This window comes from Chrysemys picta, chromosome 2 (genome assembly GCF_011386835.1).
Source record: "Chrysemys picta bellii isolate R12L10 chromosome 2, ASM1138683v2, whole genome shotgun sequence".
Lineage (NCBI taxonomy): Eukaryota > Metazoa > Chordata > Testudines > Emydidae > Chrysemys > Chrysemys picta.
This window is the reverse complement of record NC_088792.1, coordinates 172,421,879-172,442,544: the sequence shown is the minus strand read 5'-3', so window position 1 is coordinate 172,442,544 and position 20,666 is coordinate 172,421,879. Positions and strand designations below refer to the sequence as shown.

At 40.1% G+C, this 20,666-nt stretch overlaps 1 protein-coding gene across 2 annotated transcripts in view; it reads right to left on the bottom strand.

The window, feature by feature from the left end:
• Positions 1-5,168: 5,168 nt before the first annotated feature.
• EXOC2 (exocyst complex component 2) overlaps positions 5,169-20,666 on the bottom strand; it is a 201,365-nt gene continuing 185,867 nt past the window's right edge. Inside the window, exons 25-28 of one of the 2 annotated variants that reach the window (XM_065584883.1) lie at positions 17,327-17,449; positions 12,785-12,846; positions 11,728-11,787; positions 5,169-6,940 (exon numbers count right to left, since the gene is read on the bottom strand). In XM_065584883.1, the coding sequence (XP_065440955.1) occupies positions 6,850-6,940; positions 11,728-11,787; positions 12,785-12,846; positions 17,327-17,449 (336 nt within the window). In that variant the 3' untranslated portion in view covers positions 5,169-6,849. The remainder of the gene's footprint in view (positions 6,941-11,727; positions 11,788-12,784; positions 12,847-17,326; positions 17,450-20,666) is intronic. The other variant, XR_010598715.1, reaches the window with a different exon arrangement.

The window sequence follows — 20,666 nt, the reverse complement described above, 5'->3', positions numbered from 1 at the left end:
CTTAAGCACTTTGGGTATGTCTACACTGCAATTAAAAACCTGCGGCTGACCCGTGCCAGCTGATGTCAGGCTCATGGGGCTCCGGCTGTGGGGTGGTTTAATTGCAGTGGGCTTGGGCTGGGACATCTTGCAAGGTGGGAGGATCCCAGAGCTTGGGCTGAAGCCCAAGCCAGAATGTCTACACTGCAGTTAAACAGTTCCACAGCCAGAGACTGGCAAGCCCAAGTCAGCTGGTATGGGCCAGCCACTGGTGTCTAATTGCAGTGTAGATATAACCCTTTAAGTGGGTTTGTTCAGGACTTTATATAACAGCCTGCCTACTCCTTTGGGGAAACTGAAAGAACTTGTAAAAAATCACAGGCTGTATTAAAGAACTCATGCCAATTAATCTCTGCACTTGGAATTAATGGTGCTCACGAGCCATAGAGGACACGAAGGCTGCTGCATCACGGAGCCTTTAACACACGGTAGCTCTAGATGAAGAAATTTACAAAGGTGAAGACAAATATTTGTAATGCTCCCCTCAGAAAAACCGCTCTGGATTTTTTTTCTGTTCTTCAATAATCCAAAGAAACAAAATGCAAAAGACTATTGTTTACTGAAGTGCTCAAGTAGAAATATCAAACTCGGAACATTCTAACACAATGTTGCTCTTGCAAAAGTATCTTGTCTACATTGTACATTATGTAGCATTTTCTATTTTTGTTCCAATTGAGTGAAAGGAATATAGAAGCAGCCTTCACTTTAGGAATCACCTGACACTTGCATGCACGTTATTTGAAGCTTAACAGTGCATTAATGCTAGGATTTTGCATTTAATAAGAAAATCACTTCGCCTACCACTGGAAGAAAAGCAACCACCTCTGGAATAAAATGCAGCTGCTGTTAGTGCTTAGCATTACTGCACAACAGTTTAGGGAAGGAAATTAATAGCAGTATATAAAATAAGCTCTTTGCATTTGTCTATACAGTGTCTACATATTATAAACCATTAGCAATAAAAATAATATCCATTTGAAACTGCAGTGTGAACCTTTTAAAACTCGATTTTGTGTCATTCAATAGACACTTAGCGGGCCCCTAACATGTTGAGACATTGTTCCAGTATAGATTGCCACTTGCTAAACAATCACCACAATTTCCTGAAGCACCTGTTGTTTTGTTTACTATCCACATGATGACCAGGCCCCAAGCCTGCCTAGTATATGAAAAGTTTATGATCGTTACTCAAGGTGGTATAGCAGATGGATAGTAACAGCTTTTGGTCACTACCTGCCTTGCCTTGATATTAAGCAGTGACATAGAGGTAACGAAGTCTAAACCCCCTTATTAATTCCCTCGAAGCCATTCTGTCCCCTGGACAGATATAAACAAATGTGTCAGTACCATTAAAAAAGATATCTGAGATAAAAAGGAGCCAATAAGAATCCCTATCTAATAAACTTTTAAACTGTTTGGCATTATTTTAAAATTACTTAGCCTTTTCCCTTGGGTATAAAATTTGATCCTGGACTAAGAACTTTTACGTTAATTACCATGCCAGAGTGATTATTTTACTGCTGCGTGACAGTATGTAAACCTCTCAACAACATGGCTTACATCAGAAATGATAACAGACTTGCCATCACTCTAGTCCCATTTGAGGGCTGCCATCAGTGTAACAAGGTTAGCTGCAGACGTAGTTCACATCGAGTCCTGAAACCCAGACACTCCAAATCATATTTATGCTCTACAGCACAACGTAATAAGCTCTACTGGCATGGCAAGTAATACAAGCGCTGCCAATTGTTTTGACAATAGTCACATATATTTTACCAGCTCTAGCCAAATATTACAATTCCAAGTGCCCATGTGGGCCACAATTCATAACATGAAGCAGATTTGCTGACACATACAAATGTCCTCTTATTGTCACAGATCAAGATGGGTCCAAATCAAACCCTCAGATCAAAATACCCAAAACTGTGCAGAGTTCAAGATCCAGATCTGAATTTTAGGGTTTGAGCCCATCTGTAGGATTAGATACCATTTTGTTTGTATTTCAACTTTAATTTATTTTGATGAAGGTCACTGTAGATTTCACATTGCAAAATGGTTCCACGCTTATAGCAAATACAAAAGATGCAGGGCCCACTCATTCCCTAGCGAGATCCCAGATTGGGACAGACGTTAACTCTGTCTCTTTGGAAGTAAATTTTCTGCGTGCACCTGGGTTTTCATGTACAATTTAACAATGGGACTAATCCAAACCCCACTGAAGTCAATGAGTTTTTCTATTGATTACAGTGGGCTTTAGATGAGGCCCAATATAACAGGAGTTTTGATATGTTTGTATGTTGTCTTTTCTAAAAGGAACTGAAGATCACATGTAATCATGGTAACAGCCAAATTCTTGTCTTGATGTTGCCATTCTCACAAAGCCAGAATAATCTCTAGAACATGCCATTTTTGCATGATGTCACAAAAATCACACACACTTAAGGAAAACGCTTGAACCACTTAATTCAAAACCCCAGGGGTCAGTTCAGAAATAGTTTCTAGAATATATTTTCTAATGCTTTAACCAGTCAAGTGTTAAATGTGTGCAGGCAGGGGACTTCCAGCAAGTTCCTGGCAAGTCATAGATCTCTGAGTCAGGAAATTTTCTGTGTTAATCCAGTTTTTCTTTTTAATTAATCCCCATTTCACTTCGTTTTGCATCACTCTGAACAATGCCCCTCCCTCTTTGGTGTTTAGACTTTCCAAGTATCTGCAGGCATGCATTCTGTTCCCCATACTTGTGGCTCACCTTAGCTATATTTTTTTCTAGGTTTTTCCTTATAGATTAATCTATGTTGGACTTCAGTCATTTTCTGTCACTTTGATTTCCCTCCAGTCTGTCTCTCTCTCTCTGGTAATGGACGTACCCAGAAATGAATGGTTCAATAGTTGCATGGCAATAGGGTATGTGAATAAAAATCTCACCTTTAGTACACTTTTCCTCAGGGACGCAGTAGGCTTGGCAATGGTTTGGTTAAGTGGGTAAATTCAATCCTTCAGTCATCCCCCCTCCCCTTGTGCTACAGCACATAGAGCCTCACAGAGCTACAAAATGTCCAGCCCCAGCCCCCCCCCCAGCACAAGTGTCTCACCTCCTCCTTGCTGTCAGATAGTGAATTTGTACTGGGTCTGGTATATTTAGGGCTTTTGATGCATACGGGTGGGCAGAATTTGCTCGACATCCATGATCCACAAATCACGGCCCTGATTCTGCAAAGTCTTATACATACGTTTCACTTTCAGTACGAGTAGTCCCCTGCCTAGTCACAGTTCAGAGTGTGTGCAAACGCTTGCAGGATTTTGATCCACGTTTCCAATCTTCTAGGTTCTTCTGTATTATTTCTCTGCCCTTAAGAGTATTCAACAACTCTCTCTCAGATATTATCTGCAAATGTCATTGATGTTCTCTAGACCTTCCACAGCCTATTAATGACGATGTTTTAAAACTCAGGTTTGTTTGCCAGGATTTGTTCTTCATTCCCACACATTGCTTGTTTCTTTTGGTCACACTATCCTCTGTATGTTTATGGATTGTCCCCTTATTTTACTAAAGACTGACATTCAATTTTACTGAGTCACTCCTCCCCGATTAAGTTTTTTTTCTTTTTAACTTCAGTATCCCATTTGCTTTCTCCCAATCTTTAGGTACCTCCCCAATCATCAGTGACTTTTCAAAAAGTAATTCTCAGTAGTTCAGTAAATTAGGGCTCATCTACTCAGTGTACTAGTTCGCACTAGAGTGGTGTAAATTCTAGCGGGCACTAGTTTGGGGCACACTAACTGGTATGATGTGTGGACCCTGCTGGCACACAATAAAAACTCCTGAGTGTGCATTAACACAGTACTGTTTGAAACAGGACTGCATTAATACGCACTACGGAATTTTCATTGTGCACCAGCAGGGTCCACAAGGAACAGGTAATGTAAAACACCCTAACGTGCGCTGGAATTTACACCCCTCTCGTGTGGACAAGCCCTTTGTGAGCTAATTCCTTAACACCTCAAGATGCAGAACATCTGGACACACTGAAATGTGTATTTGAATTTTCCAAGGTGTCCTGCACCTGTTATTTTTAGTGAAGATCTATTTGTACATGCTTCTTGTCACTTCCCAATTTCCCAAGTTTATTTTTCTTTTAAATGGTAGATGAAAAGACCCCCAACAATCCCAGCTCAATCTTTTAGAGTCGTCATTAATCTTTCTTAGGCATCTAGATGCTGATTCAGAAGGGATGTACATATGAACGTACATAACTTTAAGAATGTGAGCAGCACCAATGACACTTAAAGTCAGGCATGTTCTTAAGTACCTTGCTGATTTTTTGGCCTTATAGAGGCCTCTCAGGGTAGTATCTAGGTCCATTTACCAATTGGCTGAATTTTTCTCTAGTATTGCCATTAATCCGTGCATCCTTATAAATACTCTTAACCCTTAAAACACTTTTTGCTATCATGAAGAGTGTGTGTGTGTGTGTGTGCGCATCTGCATTTGTGCTCTCTTCAAGTCTTATCTGACTATATATTCTGGTGTGGTCCCCACAATGCTTTTCCATTTCCAGTAAAGTTTTTTTACTCACTGTATCTTTGAACAGGTCCTTCTGAAGCCGCATTGACCACTTCTTGTTTCTCATAATCTTCATTTTCAGAGGAACTGTCATCTATTGTACCTTAATTATGGTATCGTAGCATTCCTAACCCCTCTTCCACACAAGTAGATTTTAATAATTTCTTCCATTGAGCCTTCTTCATTAGGTTTCTTCATTTTCCCCAAATCTGCTTTCTTGAAATCTAATACTTTTGTACTACACTGGTTCATGACCCCTTTCCTCACCATGTTTAATTCAAGTAGCATGCAATCCCTTTCCCATTATTCTTAGTCCCTCTGTCAGTAACATTCAGCATTCTTGTAGAAAGACTGAACTAAAAGCAAATGGCTTGGTTTAGGTTTTGAAGAGAACAACCAATCTCTTGTTACATAAGATGACCAATATAATGACACTCTGAGGGATGTTTCTTACTTTAGCACAAAAGCTTCAGAAATGTTGCAACCTAGCTGATGCAAATATAAAACCTCACATATTATGTAAAGAAGGTCATAAATTCTTCAAAAATAATGAAATCACAAAAAGTTAATGGTCATCTTGCTTAAACACCACTTTATTATTCTGAAGTTAGTGCCTTTACAGGTCTAACAAACTGTACAATCATATCAGAAACTGTGACTATACATTTATATACTCAGCTTAGGTTAGATAACAGATTTAGGAAAACAACAGTGGTCTAGGTAATTGTTTAATACTCCCTCAATAAGCATATACACTTAAAAAGTTTCAGATTTTCATTAAAATGCTCTTAATGCTTATTTAGCTACATATATAGGCAACACAGTTTATTACTGACACTCTATATTTTATTTGTAAAGCATTTAACTATATTGGCAAGATAAAGAATTTCTGGTGATTCATGAAAAATATTTTGTGAATTCAAATTATGGCTTCTGTAAACCAGGCCAAAATAACTTTAAATACATAAACAGCAGATAATTATTGGCCATTATTAGTTTAGTAGATTAATAAAAAAAACAACCCCCCCAAAACTAACAGCCTATACTAATTAATATTTGTTTTAGTTTATGGCATCTTTATTTCCTGTACTTTACATTAAGTCACAGCATGTGAGTCCTTAGGGTCAGTAGAGAAGCCACAATACATACACAGCTTCTAGGATTACACTCCAATGGCAGTAATAGCAGAATTTGTCTTTGGTCTGCTTAATCTCCACCCACCCACAACAGGGATTCAGTATTTCCTCATGAGAATGATACAACCAGGGAGGGATGGCAGACAGAGGGAATAAGTCTAAAAGGAGGAGACAAGGCAGGAGAGGAAGTGGGAAGGAAGCAGCAAAGTCCAGTGGCCTACACTATACTATTGGTAGCTTATTTTTGACTATCTGAGAAGTTGTTTGCTCTTCTGGACCTTAACCAATAAAGAATATTTGATTTAGTGAAGATTTAGATTATTTAAAATACTGCGATGCTTGCATTTACGATGCAGAGTAGTCACTAACTGTTAAGTGGCCACTGAAAAGGTAACCATACTTCTATATTTCGGCTATACGTTTAACCTTGACTTTCTGACTGAACTGGAATAGACAACACAGTATTGCCCTGCCCAGGAGATCAGCTGAATTTAAAAAATACCAAGAAGTCAGATTTGTGAGCACTTGAAGACAATGGCAGAGAAATTACCCAAAGTGCTAAATTTTTTAAACATGCAGCTCCTTCTCCAGCATACTATATTTGAATGTGTATTAGAGCCATCTGCAGTTAGTAACATTTGTAGTACGCATCTGGATAGTTTATACAACATGCCAATATACAAATCCGTTCTCATCAGCATTCCTGTGCATCCAGGGAGTTTCAAACTGGTACACGGAGATATTCAGAAATGTCTAACATGCCCCATTTTCAAAATATATATCTAACAAATGAAATATACTTTGCAGCACACAAATGAAGATTTCTCTATAAACATACAGCTGTGAAGAGGATATTAGAGCAAAGTTTGTCTAACTGCCTTGATACGATGAAAAACAATAGATAATTTTTTTTTACAGTGGCATTTCTAATAATCTTTCTTATTTTGAAGGCTACACCACATGAATCACACCGTTGCTTGCCAGTAAACTGAAACACCACTCCAATGAGAAAGTATTCTGCTAAGTGTTCAAAGGAAATGAAAAAGGACGGGAGTAATGGGAGTATGTTTATCTGTGTTCTTTTGTGGGATGCTTGCATTTTGCTGTCGTCTATGTTTTCATCATTGCTGAAGAAGCTTGAAAGCAGGTGAGTTGCAGGTGCATACTACTTTTAAATTTGTTTAGTAGCTCTTCTAATAACCTGTAAAAAAGAAAACATTGTATAACTTTGGCAGTTTGGAGTTTACAGATTTGGGGTGTTGCAAGTTTGGTTTATCCATTTATTTAGAAGGTAATTAATGTCGCATATATCCCAAGCTCTCTGACCTTGGACACATTAAGGCAGTAATATTTTTGTATACATTAAATAGTTCAGTTTCTCCAGTATAGCATACCAGGAACAAACATGCACTACTACAAAAGCAGGTACTGTAGATGCACACCTATTTTTTATCTTTTTTAAAAAAAAATCTACTTATTGTGGGTAATTCAAGGAAAATCTTATTCTTTTGCGTTCAAGTTCCTCTAGTACTTTCTTACCCTCCCCACAGACAACTGGGTGCTCTGAAGTAGCTTTACATCCTTTGGTAACAGATCCTGTATAAACCACTGTTAGAGACCAGATACTTGAACACAGAGACTTCTGATTCGTTTTAGTATGAAAATTCTTATACACCTCTACCCCGATATAACATGAATTCGGATATAACGCAGTAAAGCAGCGCTCCGGGGGGGGGCGCAGTCCGGTGGATCAAAGCAAGTTCGATATAACGCGGTTTCACTTATAACGTGGTAAGATTTTTTGGCTCTGAGGACAGCGTTATATCGAGGTAGAGGTGTAATTTCTCACAATATAGCAGGAAAATGACAAATTCCACTGCAGTGACACCAACAGACACATACTGGAAGCAGCAGCTTTCAGGGAATCAGTAGCAGAGCATTGGGAATGTTAGGACCAGATTGTGTTAACTTGCCACTTTTTCTTATAGTCCCACAAGCTTGTTCTTTTAGAATGCATCACAAGGAGCCTGTTTTCATGTGGCTGAATAGGATGATAAAGGAAAACCCTACTTAAAGCGTTAGCAGTTATTTCTGTGTTCTCAAATACATGGTCAACTTAAATCAGATCAAATGCTGGCACTTGTTTACAAATCCATATATAGCGGATGTTTAGATGTACAGCAAGCACATGTTATATTTAACCTGCTGCATAAGGGGACAGTAAAAATTATGTGTTCATGGAAGAACATAGCCTCAGAGGTATTATCAAGTTGTATGCTTTTGCCTTCATATAAATGCTATCTTCAAAAATAAATTTTCATTAAAGAGGGAACCTGCAAAAGAAAAAGTAGTCTTGTTTCTCCCAGCCTCCCACCTTTTTCCCCCTCCTTATGGTCTAGGTCTATTTAGACTATAAACTCTTTTGGACAGAAAATGTTTCTCTCTCTGTGTCTGTACAGTGCCTACCACCCTGAAAACACAAACACACACAAAATAATGTCAGGTTTCAGAGTAGCAGCACAAAATAATGTTGTCTGATTTTTTTTTTTTTGTAAAGGCTTGGTTTGCTACTTAGGAAGAGACTATGGTGCCTGGAGAACTAGTGAAATGGCAACATCAAAAAAAAGTCAAGCGATTGAAAGCTGAGCAAATGCAAGGTAACGATATTTTCCATCAGGCTATTTAAAACGCTTTATTGTTTATGTTAGCACCTATTGAACTCAAGGTAATTATTTGTGTCACAGGCATGGCTAGAGGCCTCAGATGAGACTAGGGGTTTCACTGCACTAGGCACCGTACATACATGTAATAAGAGACAGTTCCTGCATCAAAGAATTTACAGTCTAACACTAGACAAAGGATGGGAGAAAGGAAGTACCATCACCCCCATTTTACAGATACGGAACTGAGACACAGAGAGGTTAAGTGCCTTGTCCCAAGTCACACAGGAAGTCTGTGGTAGAGCTGGGAATCGAAACCAGATCTCCTGAACAATAGTCGAGTGCCTTAACCACAGACTGTCTTTCCTCTTCAGCTACAACGCATATGGAGGATGTCTTTGTTAAAGATTCAATACTCCCATCACTTTAATTAGGTCACACTGAACATCTCAGATTGACAAGAAATTCCTCCAGCAAAACCAGGGAAAATCAGAATTCATATTTCTAAGGTAAAATTAAGTGTTTTTGGGGGAGGAGGAAACCCCAAAATTTTAGGTCTACATCAACAGAAGCAAAAAAGGGCAGCCCATACAATTTTATAAAATCCGTTGAAGGCTTCCTTTAAGCAGATGTCAATCATTTCCTTCAAAGAACAAATAATACGTTGTGTGCTGTAAAATTAACAGGTGTGTGTCTTTCCTACGATCAGCGAGTGAAAGCACAAATTAATACCCACTTCCCCAACAGTCCCTCTGGGAAAGGCTACTGAGGACATCCATCATTCACACGCAGGTGAATATTTCAATATTACATGGAGCATGTTATTGGTAACACCAGCAGCTCTAAATCATTCCATAAAAAATACATTTAACATCATTATTTTTAATTTTGTCATGAATGGTGTGGGGGAGTTTACATAGGGTTACCATATTTTGTGCCTCCAAATGGAGGACACTCCAAGGCCCACGGCCCCGCCCCCAGCCCCGCCCACACCCCTGCCCAACCCCTCCCCCTCCCCAAAGTCTCCGCCCCCTCCCCTGCTTCCCGCGAATATTTGATTCGCGGGAAGCCTGAAGCAGGTAAGTGGGGTGTGGGGGGAGGAGGCGCGGCCCAGGCTGGCCCCCCGGCGTTTCCAGCCTGGGTCAGCTCGGGCCCTGGGGTGCTGGCCCCGGCCGACCACCCCCGGCCCGCCCAGCACTGCCGGCCCCCGGCGGCCCGGCAAACCCCCGGCTCCCCGCGGGCCCGGCTGACGCGGCTCCCCGCCGGCCGGGGTCCCCGCCGGCCCGGCTGACCCGGCTCCCCGCGGGCCCGGGTCCCCGCCGGCCCGGCTGACCCGGCTCCCCGCGGGCCCGGCTCCCCGCGGGCCTGGCTGACCCGGCTCCCCGTCGGCCCGGCCGACCCGGCTCCCCGCCGGCCGGCGTCCCCGCGGGCCCGGCCGACCGGGGTCCCCGCCGGCCGGGGTCCCCGCGGGCCCGGCCGACCCGGCTCCCCGCCGGCCGGGGTCCCCGCGGGCCCGGCCGACCCGGCTCCCCGCCGGCCCGGCTGACCTCCCGATTTTCCGGACATGCCCGGCTTTTGGGGATTTCCCCCCGGACGGGGATTTGAGCCCCCAAAAGCCGGACATGTCCGGGAAAATCCGGACGTATGGTAACCCTAGTTTACAGATGTAGTGGTAACATACCTGAGAAAATAATTTAAGGTATAGAACACATCCTTAACTCTCTGGGCCTCAGAGCTGCCCTCTGGGTGGAGGTAGAGCTGTAAAAACTGTACAGTGCTTTGTTTGTGAACCGCCCTCTGTAGTTCAGCACACAGTGGTTGGAAACATACCAAGTCCTACGGGTTTGTCTGAAAGTTTAATTTCGATGAACTCCAATTGCAAAGGGGAACCTTCCTTACCCCAAAAGAGGCTCCTTTTTTATCTTCAGCCCCTCCTGTAGAGCTCTAAAAGGTGGGGAGAGGTCTTGAGGCTTGTGGATGGCAGGAGCAAGGAGTAATTGTTGGATAAATGGATGGAGGCCCATTGCAGGGAGGCAGGGTTCACAAATGTTGTAGTTGTGCAAGCATACTTTGCTTGCGTCTACAGAATATTGAACTAGGGTGATGTCTGAATGGATTCCGTGCAAATGTTTCACATATCTTTGGTTTCAGTTTCATAGACAGAACACAAACCAATACCAAGTTTGTTTTTCTGAGACATGTGTGCGTGTGATTGTGTGTGTAAATACATTCATTATGGGCTCAACATTGTAAAGTGCTGAGCACTCTGGCCCCAAACCAGCGAAGCACTAATAACATACTTCACCTTAAATGTGTGAGTAGGCCCATTTATCACATGGCATTACTAACATGCTTTAGTCTAAGTGCATACATAAATTCTTTGCTAGACTGGGGTCACAGTGGCCATCACCTTCAGATCTGAATCCTTCTGGGCCAGTATCAAGGGCCCTTGTATAATACAATTAGATGATGGTATAAGTGGCTATTTAAAAAAAAAATATTAGTTTTTAATTATATTCCAGAATCTAAGCTTTCATTTAGGAAAAAAATTAAGTTTCTAGCCCTTCAGTTGTGAAAAAACAGTGGAAATGAACACAGCAACATTTGCTTGAATTTGCTGACAGCCTGAAACAATAGGTCTGGAGACATGAATCTGTCCATTCACCACAATGGGTGTTAACTCTGAAAGTTAATTATGACAATTTAAATGTTGGCACTATTTCTGATTTTAGTCTAAACATGAAACTAATGTGCTTATCCGCCACTATATAGATACCGGTTTAGATGTAGCATGGCAGAATACCTTTGTCAAGGGCTGCTGGGATTGGGAAAGAGGAATTAAATTTCCTCTTCTTCTGAATTTAAAGGAACGCTACATTCCCCTCTTATTTAAAGCCTTTGGATTACAAAACCAAACAAAATTGTCTTCCAAGTTCCCCAAAACACCAATTGTCAAACCTTCAGTTTTCCTCCCTGGCTATTTCTCCAATGCAGTTATTGGTATTCAATAGAATAAGACAATGCAGCACACTGAAACTTGAAAATTAGCGTGAAAAGCTATAATTGACTAATTCAAAAATGATACTGTATTGATTAGACTGGACTAGGGAACAGAGCAGTGTCACATAAAAGCCAAAGTTTCTGCTGTAAAATTTAGGTCTAATGTGCCACACTGAATCAGGGCTTTGTCCTGAATCAGGGCTGCCATTCTGTGACTTGCAAAAGTCAAATGCCATAACTTATTCTTCAGCACCACTATCTTGCTACTGCACTAAAAAACCAGTGCTCTTGCGAGTGGTATTATAAAAGGAAGTACAAGTACACTTACTTTTTGTCTGCTCCACTTAAGAGTTGCGGCAGGGCTTCCAAAGCTTGCTTAAAACTTGAGCTGTAATGCAAACATATTTAATTTTTCCCAGGTATAATAGCTCTCTCTCACAGCCTCCCTCTGTATCTCCATGAATACATACTTCAATTTATGAAATGTTTTGACTGAGCTAAATTAACACATTATCAACTCAACACCTCAGGCTTATGTATAATTTGAACACAGCCAGCCATAGGCTCAGGTAGACTTCTAGCCTGAGGAAATTCCACAGCCACTGAAAATACCTGATACCAGATAAACTCTGGAGACTGACAGCAAAAATATTCATGCTGAACACAGTCGCTGTGAGGGGCCATAGAGGAAGAGGCAGTCTTCGAAATAACTGGTCTTAGTCATTTATGGTGCTATAGACAATAGTTAGTCTGAATTCCACCCAGAAGTGAACAGGAATAAAATGAAGAGTAGAAAGTACAGATGTATATGCTCTCACTGGCTTGATGTACTTAAGAGACAGGCCATTCCATTCTATACTAGCTGAACAGCTGACTGGCATTCCAAGAGCCCTACATAGAGGGTGTTACAGTAGTCAAGTGCTAAGTTGACAGAGCTGTAGGTAACAGTGTCAAAATCTGCATTCAAGTGGGAAGGGTACATTTTGGCCAACAGAAGATGAATGAAGGTATAACCAGGAGGAGCCTAATGAGACCTAGAGACTGTGAATGACTTTGTTTTGATTGCAACAAGCAGCATTTTCATCTTATCCAATCTGTGTTTATGCCAAATTGTTTTCATCCAGATCCCTATCTCTGCCAGACACTTGGAGAGTGGGGAAGCAATACTCCCCAAATTAGATGAAAAGATACTGCTCAAAATCTGATAATAAAAGTAACAATATTTCCCATTATCAGAGATGAGTTTAATAACTGAGTATTCATTGTTCGAAATTAATTTGAAATAAAATTTCTTTCAACAAATATTTAAACTATATGTAGTGTTTTTTTCATATTTATCAGGCATTTCATTTTAAATCAAGAGCACAATCTACTTAGCATCTTACTTGCTTTCTGGTGTTAGGTATACGGCCACAGCATCTCTCAATGCACAAATTTCAAGCCTTGCCTAGAGACAGAATGTAACCATTGTTACAAATTTAAAACATTCTTGGGTTAATTAAACATATATGTCACAAAGCCTCTCGCCTGTTTTCAGAAGCAAAATATTACTGCACATTGCAACTTTAAGCAGCCTTAACTTCAATAACTTGTTTCCTGTATTTCTGGTTACCACTCTGCCATGTCAGTTAGGAAGTGCTACAGGAACTATTACAGATTTGTGAAATTGAAGTCAAATTGTTTATCCAATCACTATGTAGTTGTCTCCAAACAAAGAGCGGTCTCCCAGTAACAGTACCAAAGCATGAACTCTGGTGCTCTTTTTCTGCTCTGAGATAGCATTTCCATGCTTTTCTATGTTTAGCTATTGCTTTCTACAGGGCAAGACTAGCACCTTACAGCACAGCTTGGCCAGAGAGGAAGAAAACACAAGAGAACAAAAATCGGCTAATACACATTTTAATCTGGGTTTTGCTGCTGAATTAATTTTCTTCTTCAGATGAGGAAGTAGATGGTTCTGCTCCACTTCTCTCATTTGTCACTTCACTGAGTATACAGGCTTGGGGATTTTGCCTCAGCAATGTACCTGTGTGTCAATTTCCAGCTAAGCAGGCTACGATGGAAAATGAAGTTTGGGTACATTTCCGAGGTAAAAGTGAATCAATCAGGGTTTAAGAGATTTTCTTTGCTCTCATTGAAATCATTTCCGTCATGGATTTTATGTGAAGATGGTAACACCATGAATTTGATCAATACTTAAAAAAAATCCCATTTACACATTTCTTTCTAGAAATGGATTAGAGCCACAAACTTCACCATAATTCACAATCAGCTTTTGTTCAGCCCATTACAGAGATTCTGGTGGATCCAATCATGAAATGCAGAGACTGATCCAAACTTAACCAAAGTTAATATAACCATGTCAACTTTCTAATTAAGCTTTTTAAACTCTAACATACATATTTATTTTCAACTGTAATGAAGGCTTTTGTTTGGGAATATCTTATACATATATCATACATACAGAGTTTTTATTTTCCCCTGCTAGATAGGCAGCCAGCATAGATTTGTGCGTTAAGGGTGCAGGACTTCCTGGCAAGCATTAGGATTTAGCTGACCACCAATTTATGTTAAGGAGAAAGGTTTCTCTTGTAGGAAAATGGCAAGCAAAGATGGGCCTTCTCAACTTCCTTGAACATCTTGTAGGTTCTTTCAGGATGAATGGGTTAGGATTTTTGAGAGCTGGGTGCCTTAGGCACCTTTAGACCATGGTTCTGCCACCAATAAAATTTTGAGTTCTTGGGTTTCAATGTAACACTAAGGCCTGGTCCACACTAACCCCCCACTTCGAACTAAGATACGCAACTTCAGCTACGTGAATAATGTAGCTGAAGTCGAAGTACCTTAGTTCGAACTTACCGCGGGTACAGACGCGGCAGGCAGGCCCCCCCGTCGATGCCGCGTACTCCTCTCGCCGAGCAGGAGTACCGGCGTCGACAGCAAGCACTTCCGGGATCGATCCCAGAAGATCGATTGCTTACCGCCGGACCCGGAGGTAAGTCTATACTTACCTCTGGGTCCGGCGGTAAGCAATCGATCTTCTGGGATCGATTTATCGCGTCTTGTCTAGACGCGATAAATCAATCCCGGATTGATCCCGGAAGTGCTCGCCGTTGACGCTGGTACTCCTGCTCGGCGAGAGGAGTATGCGGCATCAACGGGGGAGCCTGCCTGCCACGTCTGGACCCGCGGTAAGTTCGAACTAAGGTACTTCGACTTCAGCTACGTTATTCACGTAGCTGAAGTTGCGTATCTTAGTTCGAAGTGGGGGGTTAGTGTGGACCAGGCCTAAGTTGTGTAGTTTTGTTTCAGTTTTAAGAGGCAAAATCCCACTGTGATAGTGGCACATTATCAGAAGCCATAGTTTATGCCTAACGTCAAGCACAAGGCTGGGGAGTGAGTGAAGCCTGGATATGTAGGGGGTGGCTGGATCAGGGGAAGGGCTGTTAAATACAGATTGAAGCATCTCTTGTCAAAGCTCAGTTTTTTCCACAGGGAATGGGTATTATTGAGCAGTTTGGTCTGGTCCATATCCTACTGGTTTTGGTACAATCAGTCTATCAATAGTGAGGGTTGATTATGGCCAGAATGATAGAAAGGGACCACAACTGACAAATTTTTCTGCTGGGAGAGAGAATTCTTTCAGTTATGGGTTCAGGGAGTGAGTTCAACAAAAGGTGGGCTACTTACTCAACTCAAAAATTAATTGTGTAGAGCCTTTATTTACCAACTTTACCCGGCTGTGACAAGAAGTCCTTCCCACATGAATTCTCCTTCAAATGCTATTCTACTAATAATACTTGGAAAGTATTACAAGTATATTTAAAATCGAAACTGTACATAAGGTTTATAATATGGTGGGATTTAATATTTACATTTCCCCAAACCAAATGCCAAGACTGCTGGAGAGAATATGAAATGGCAGCTGGTAGTTCCTGCAAGTCCTAGAGAGGCTGTGTGTCAGAGAAAGTGCCTGTTGAGTCAAAGGGAGTTTTCTTTTTTCTTTAGACTTCTCTAGAACTAGTTCAAACTAATGGAGCAATCAGAAGTGAGCAGGGCAGTGTTAAAATATCTGTTTTACCCATGGATTGGTAAAGTGCCACCACTTCCATGGTAGGAGTTCAAATCAGCCACTGCCACAATCTGAAAGACCCTGCCACACAGTATAGGTCATTTGTTTAAAAAAATCATAAGCTTGATTTAAAAACAAAAACCAAATATTTGACTGTAGTCCTGAGACTTTGCATTTAATAACATTATACAACTATTGTGAGTAAACGCCTCATCCCTTCAAAATCCCTTTGGGAAAATATGCACAATTAATGGTAGGTAAACTACCAGAATGCTCATGTATGCCAATATGGAACACAAAGCTCCTTTGTATCAGACCACTGTGGATTACATCATATCATATTTCGGTCTCAAATATTTTCCTTCTCTCCTTGTCACATTTGTATTTAATACATTTACGTGTAATTACATTTTAAATATACACTAGTTAATTCCACCCTTGTAATTTCACTAGGCTATGGAGTCTTCTGCTCCAATTAAGTTTAATTGCTAACTAAAAAGCATAACTAGTCTATGGACCTCCTCTTTAAACGTTAAGTTGATAATACTCTACATTGTATCTTCATTACTAAGAGTGTAATATATTTTTAAAAATAAACCCATTTTCGTTTAGATTTTCAGTTGCTTTAGAATTCTAAAATAAATCTGAAAGAACAGTAAGATGGGTGTTGGCTGCAGATTTCTATTCCTTTTATCTGCATTATTAAGAATGGGTTTTAAAAGCTAAACATGCTTTTTAAATACAAGACATGGAAGAATAGAAGTAAAACCCGAATATGAAGATATTTTAAGATGTACAATTGACTGGACTACAAACAATTCACAGACCATATATAGCTGATAGGTATTCCTCAGTCAAAAGATTCAAAAGCATTGACTTAAGAGTTTTGTCTGAGTAAGAACTATTGGATCTGATTCTATGAAGAATGTGATTAAACCATGTATTCTATAAAAATTTTGCTAATGACGCACCAGGGTTATAGTTATTTACAAAATCCTAAGAACTTACCCTTCCTTGAACCTCATTGAGAATCTTAATTTCACAAGAAAAGCACTCAAAATAAATTGTTAGAAACAAGGGGGGGATAGCTCAGTGGTTTGAGCATTGGCCTGCCAAACCCAGGGTTGTGAATTCAATCCTTGAAGGGGCCATTTAGGGATTTGGGGCAAAAATCTGTCCAGGGATTGGTCCTGCTTTGAGCAGGGGGTTGGACTAAATGACCTCCTGAGGTCCCTTCCAACCCTGATATTCTATGATTCTCTGAATGGGCCAGCACACATTCCCACCCACCTCTGTTTATTTAAAATACTCTGGTCACAGTTCATTTGCTCATTGTTGTTAGTACTGGTTCATCTAATCTGAAATGGGAATGGCAAGACTTTTGATAAATGGATCTTTAAGACCTTCTTTTAATGGTAATTTTTGCACGTGTTTCCATAGTGATGTCATTTGCAGATATTTTGCAGCTATGCCTTCCTCTGGAGTCGTACGATACAGGAAATGTTTTTATTCTCTCTCCAAACAGTGGAATAATATACAACTATGACACATCACTACACTGATCTTTCCACACTAATACCAACAGATTTAAAAACAAGCTATAAAATACAATTAAAAACATTATTAAAACCAAAATATTTGCGGACAAAAATAAGAACACAATCAAAATATTTAATCAGCTGCTGTAAAATAATGGGTAAAAATATAACTTCTACAACAGCTGTTTGTTGCATTTGAGTACAAACAGGCTATTATGCTACAGTCCAATAACAATGGGGAATCTCTCTCTCACTTTCTAGCTACAGTATTTCCAATTTTCTCAACTCAGAAATAGAAACTCAGAGTCTTTATCTACCTGTAAAGCTCCATTTTTACTGAACGATGACACACACTGCATCAGTCGACTTAGTTCTTCAGCAACAGATTCCACAATCCTTGACAGTACTCGAGGCACTAATTCCTTAGAGATGGTGAATACCTGCAGGTTTTAAATCAGAGCTATGAATTGGGTATCTGTATTAATATTTATATTGCACCATAGTATGGACATGCAAAGAGTTAACCTTGATTGCATGTTTCGTTGCTTTTCCCAGAAGCACCTTATCTTCTTCCCACTTCTTCCCCATAAACCTAGAATGAAAACTCTCTTGGACTGTCTTTTTTATTACTTGCTTGTATAACACTGAGATCAACAGTGCCTGGATTCCCAATTAGGGTCCATAGTTGCTGCCATAATTCAATTTAATAATAATACAAGATCCACCTTACAGAATGATAGAGTAATAAAACAAAAAGATAGGTGCCAAAATGAGATCAAACAGTGTCAGAGTTCTGAAGCTTGGCAAAAAAGTCAGTTTTTAGGAGAGATTTAAAGACAGTAAGAGACTGTTAGTGCACTGGAAGAGGGATAATGTCTCAGATAATTAGGAGAGAAAATTGGGCAGAACACGGAGCAAGAGGTGGGTAAGAGGAAATGAGATTGAGTTGTGTTAAGCCTTGACGATGAAAATGAGGACAGTGTGGATTACATGTGGAAAAGAGGGGAAAGAAAAAGGGATGGTGATTTGAGGAGGAAGTGATGTGATCAGAGTCATATGGAAAGATGATGATTTTGGCTAGAAATTTCATTATTCATTTATTCAGATTTCTTAAATAACAAACAAGCAATCAACAACAAATGATTGGGTCACACTTTTACTATAGGACCTTTGCTTTATGTGAAAGTTAGGAGCGTGTCTGATTTGACAATGAAAAACTGCTTTATAGAAATGCATAATCAGTGGAAAATATTTAGAGAAACACCAGTATGCGGATGAGTAAAACTCAAATATGAATTTAGGAACCATACCCGATTTTTCACGATATATGTGAAAGTGATGTGTCATGGATTTCACAGACTAAACAAACTGTAACATAACAGATTTGCTCTACAGCCAAGGCACGCTGACCACACATATGCTGGCTATCAGTCACTCACCTACGAGTTCAAATAATCATCTTGCTTTTAACTGCTTTGACCCACAAAAGCCAACAATTTTGGTCACATACAGAGAAAAATGGTAAAAGCAATATGGGAAAAAGCCATTTCATGCAGGTGTTGCTGAGCAATACAACACAAGCATACCAAGAAAACGGTCAAAGCCTTCTACTAAGAGGAAAGTATTTGTACCCACAATGGCCATTCTCAACATTACTTGTTAGAACTCAGGAAAAAAATTCTCAGCCATAGTAAATCACCACATTTTTGCAAAAACTATACTTATTTTGGTTTCAGTTCAAATTTGACTTTTTAGTTAAAAGGAACAATTTTTTTCACCTCAGAACCTGCCTATTGCACAGTTGATGGTTAACTATTGTTGTTTAAACTACAAAAATCAGCAGTGTTGCTAGCAAAATCTAAGACTGAGCCAGATTGGCAAAATTTCAGCAGAAAACAGTGTTACTCTTGTGGAAATTGTAAAATTTCACACCAGTGATCAAATTCACATACTTCTGCAAGTACTTGTGAAAATGTCATTTCACACATAGAAATTCATGAGGCAAAGCTTAACACGGGAAAATCAACTAGCACCCAATTCAATAGGGTATTTATGCATGTGCCCTAATTTTAAGCACGAGTAGTCCAATTGAAGTTAATGAGACAACAAACTTTTTTAAGGTAGTCATATGCTTAACTCCCTGGCTGAATCAGGACTTTAATAATTATACCTACTTAAAAGGACACAGCCAAGTTAAAAATCATTTTAAAAATGTCCTTACTTGTGTTTATTAAAAACAATTTAGATTATTTTAACTGAATTTAAAATCTAACTTATTTTGTTTGTTCCTTTCACGTAATTTACTCATCCTGGAAAATGAAAACAGACTAATCATTTTCACTGTGGTTTATAGTTATGTTAACTCCTTCATTCTCAAGTACTGGCACAATGCTGCACTATTTGTGCTACATACACTGAAGGTAAATACCTGCATCAAAACAAAAATCTGTTTTAATTGGAATTCCAAAACCCATGAAAATATTTCAATTAGCATTAGTCTCTCTAATTAAAGAAAATATTAAAAGGAGTCTAAAATACTCAAAAGCCAATTTTAAGCAAGTAAAGAGGGTCTAAAGACTGAACAGTGTTATTTGTGCTATGTGAAAGAATGGTTTTGGTAATATTAATGAGAAAATACATTTTGTGATGGTGAGGGATGGGATTATTTAGAACAGGTGCTATAGCTTAAGTACTGTAGAAAATTCCTGCAATAGTCTATTTACACTTAGGTATGCATCTGGAAGTATGCAGCTCTGCAAATAATTATTTCAATTTTCATCAGTATTTCACGCTTACTTTTTTAACATACACTCCTCCTCTCTGTTGCAAGCCATGGCCCATTTTGGGAGTCCAGATGTTACATATCCGCGGTTCCCAAACTGGGGTAGTGCCCTCAGCAGAGGGGGTTGTGGGTCCAACCGGTCAGATTCGGCTCGCAATCTGATGCTGTCTGCCCCCAAACACGTCCGGACTTGCTCCACAGGTGCCACACCAGGAGACTGCTATTTTGATCTACAAAATGGTGACCTCCACAAAGTGCGACCTTACACCTATGGTGTGTGTGAGGTCACTCTATGCAGAGATCATCATTTTGTAAAACAGCAGCTTCCTGGGACAGTATTTGTGGAGCAGGTCCAGACACGTTGGCTGTACGGAGGTGGTTATATGGATGCCATTTAACCATTTGCACCATCTAGCTGTGCCAGCATCCAGGGGAGGGAGATTTGAATCCAGAAGATACTTATCTATGGGCAGCAGTTTTACCATAAGAGCATCCTCTCTGCTTGAGCCAGTAGGAGTCTGTGCTAGCTTTTTCTGAGATGGGAATCTGCAGTGGCTTGTAAGCTCCTTAAGGCAGGGCCCATATCTTCTTTTATGCCACCATAAGTATCCTGTTAGTACTCGATAAAGAATCATTGTAAATTGCTGTCTCTGTGCTGTAAGTTATTGGCTGATAATGAAATTATTTGGCCTCCCAGACACAGGATGACTGAGCATCTCAGCCAGATGGAGTAATGGTTTGCATCCTTTTCCCCTGACCTTGTATTTACAAAGTATGACTGGGAGTGAAACCTGTTTGCAAGCCTCATGCCATGGATTTGCCAGCAGCTGAAATTGAACAGCTCATCGAAATTTCCTGTGATTGATTCTTGGGAG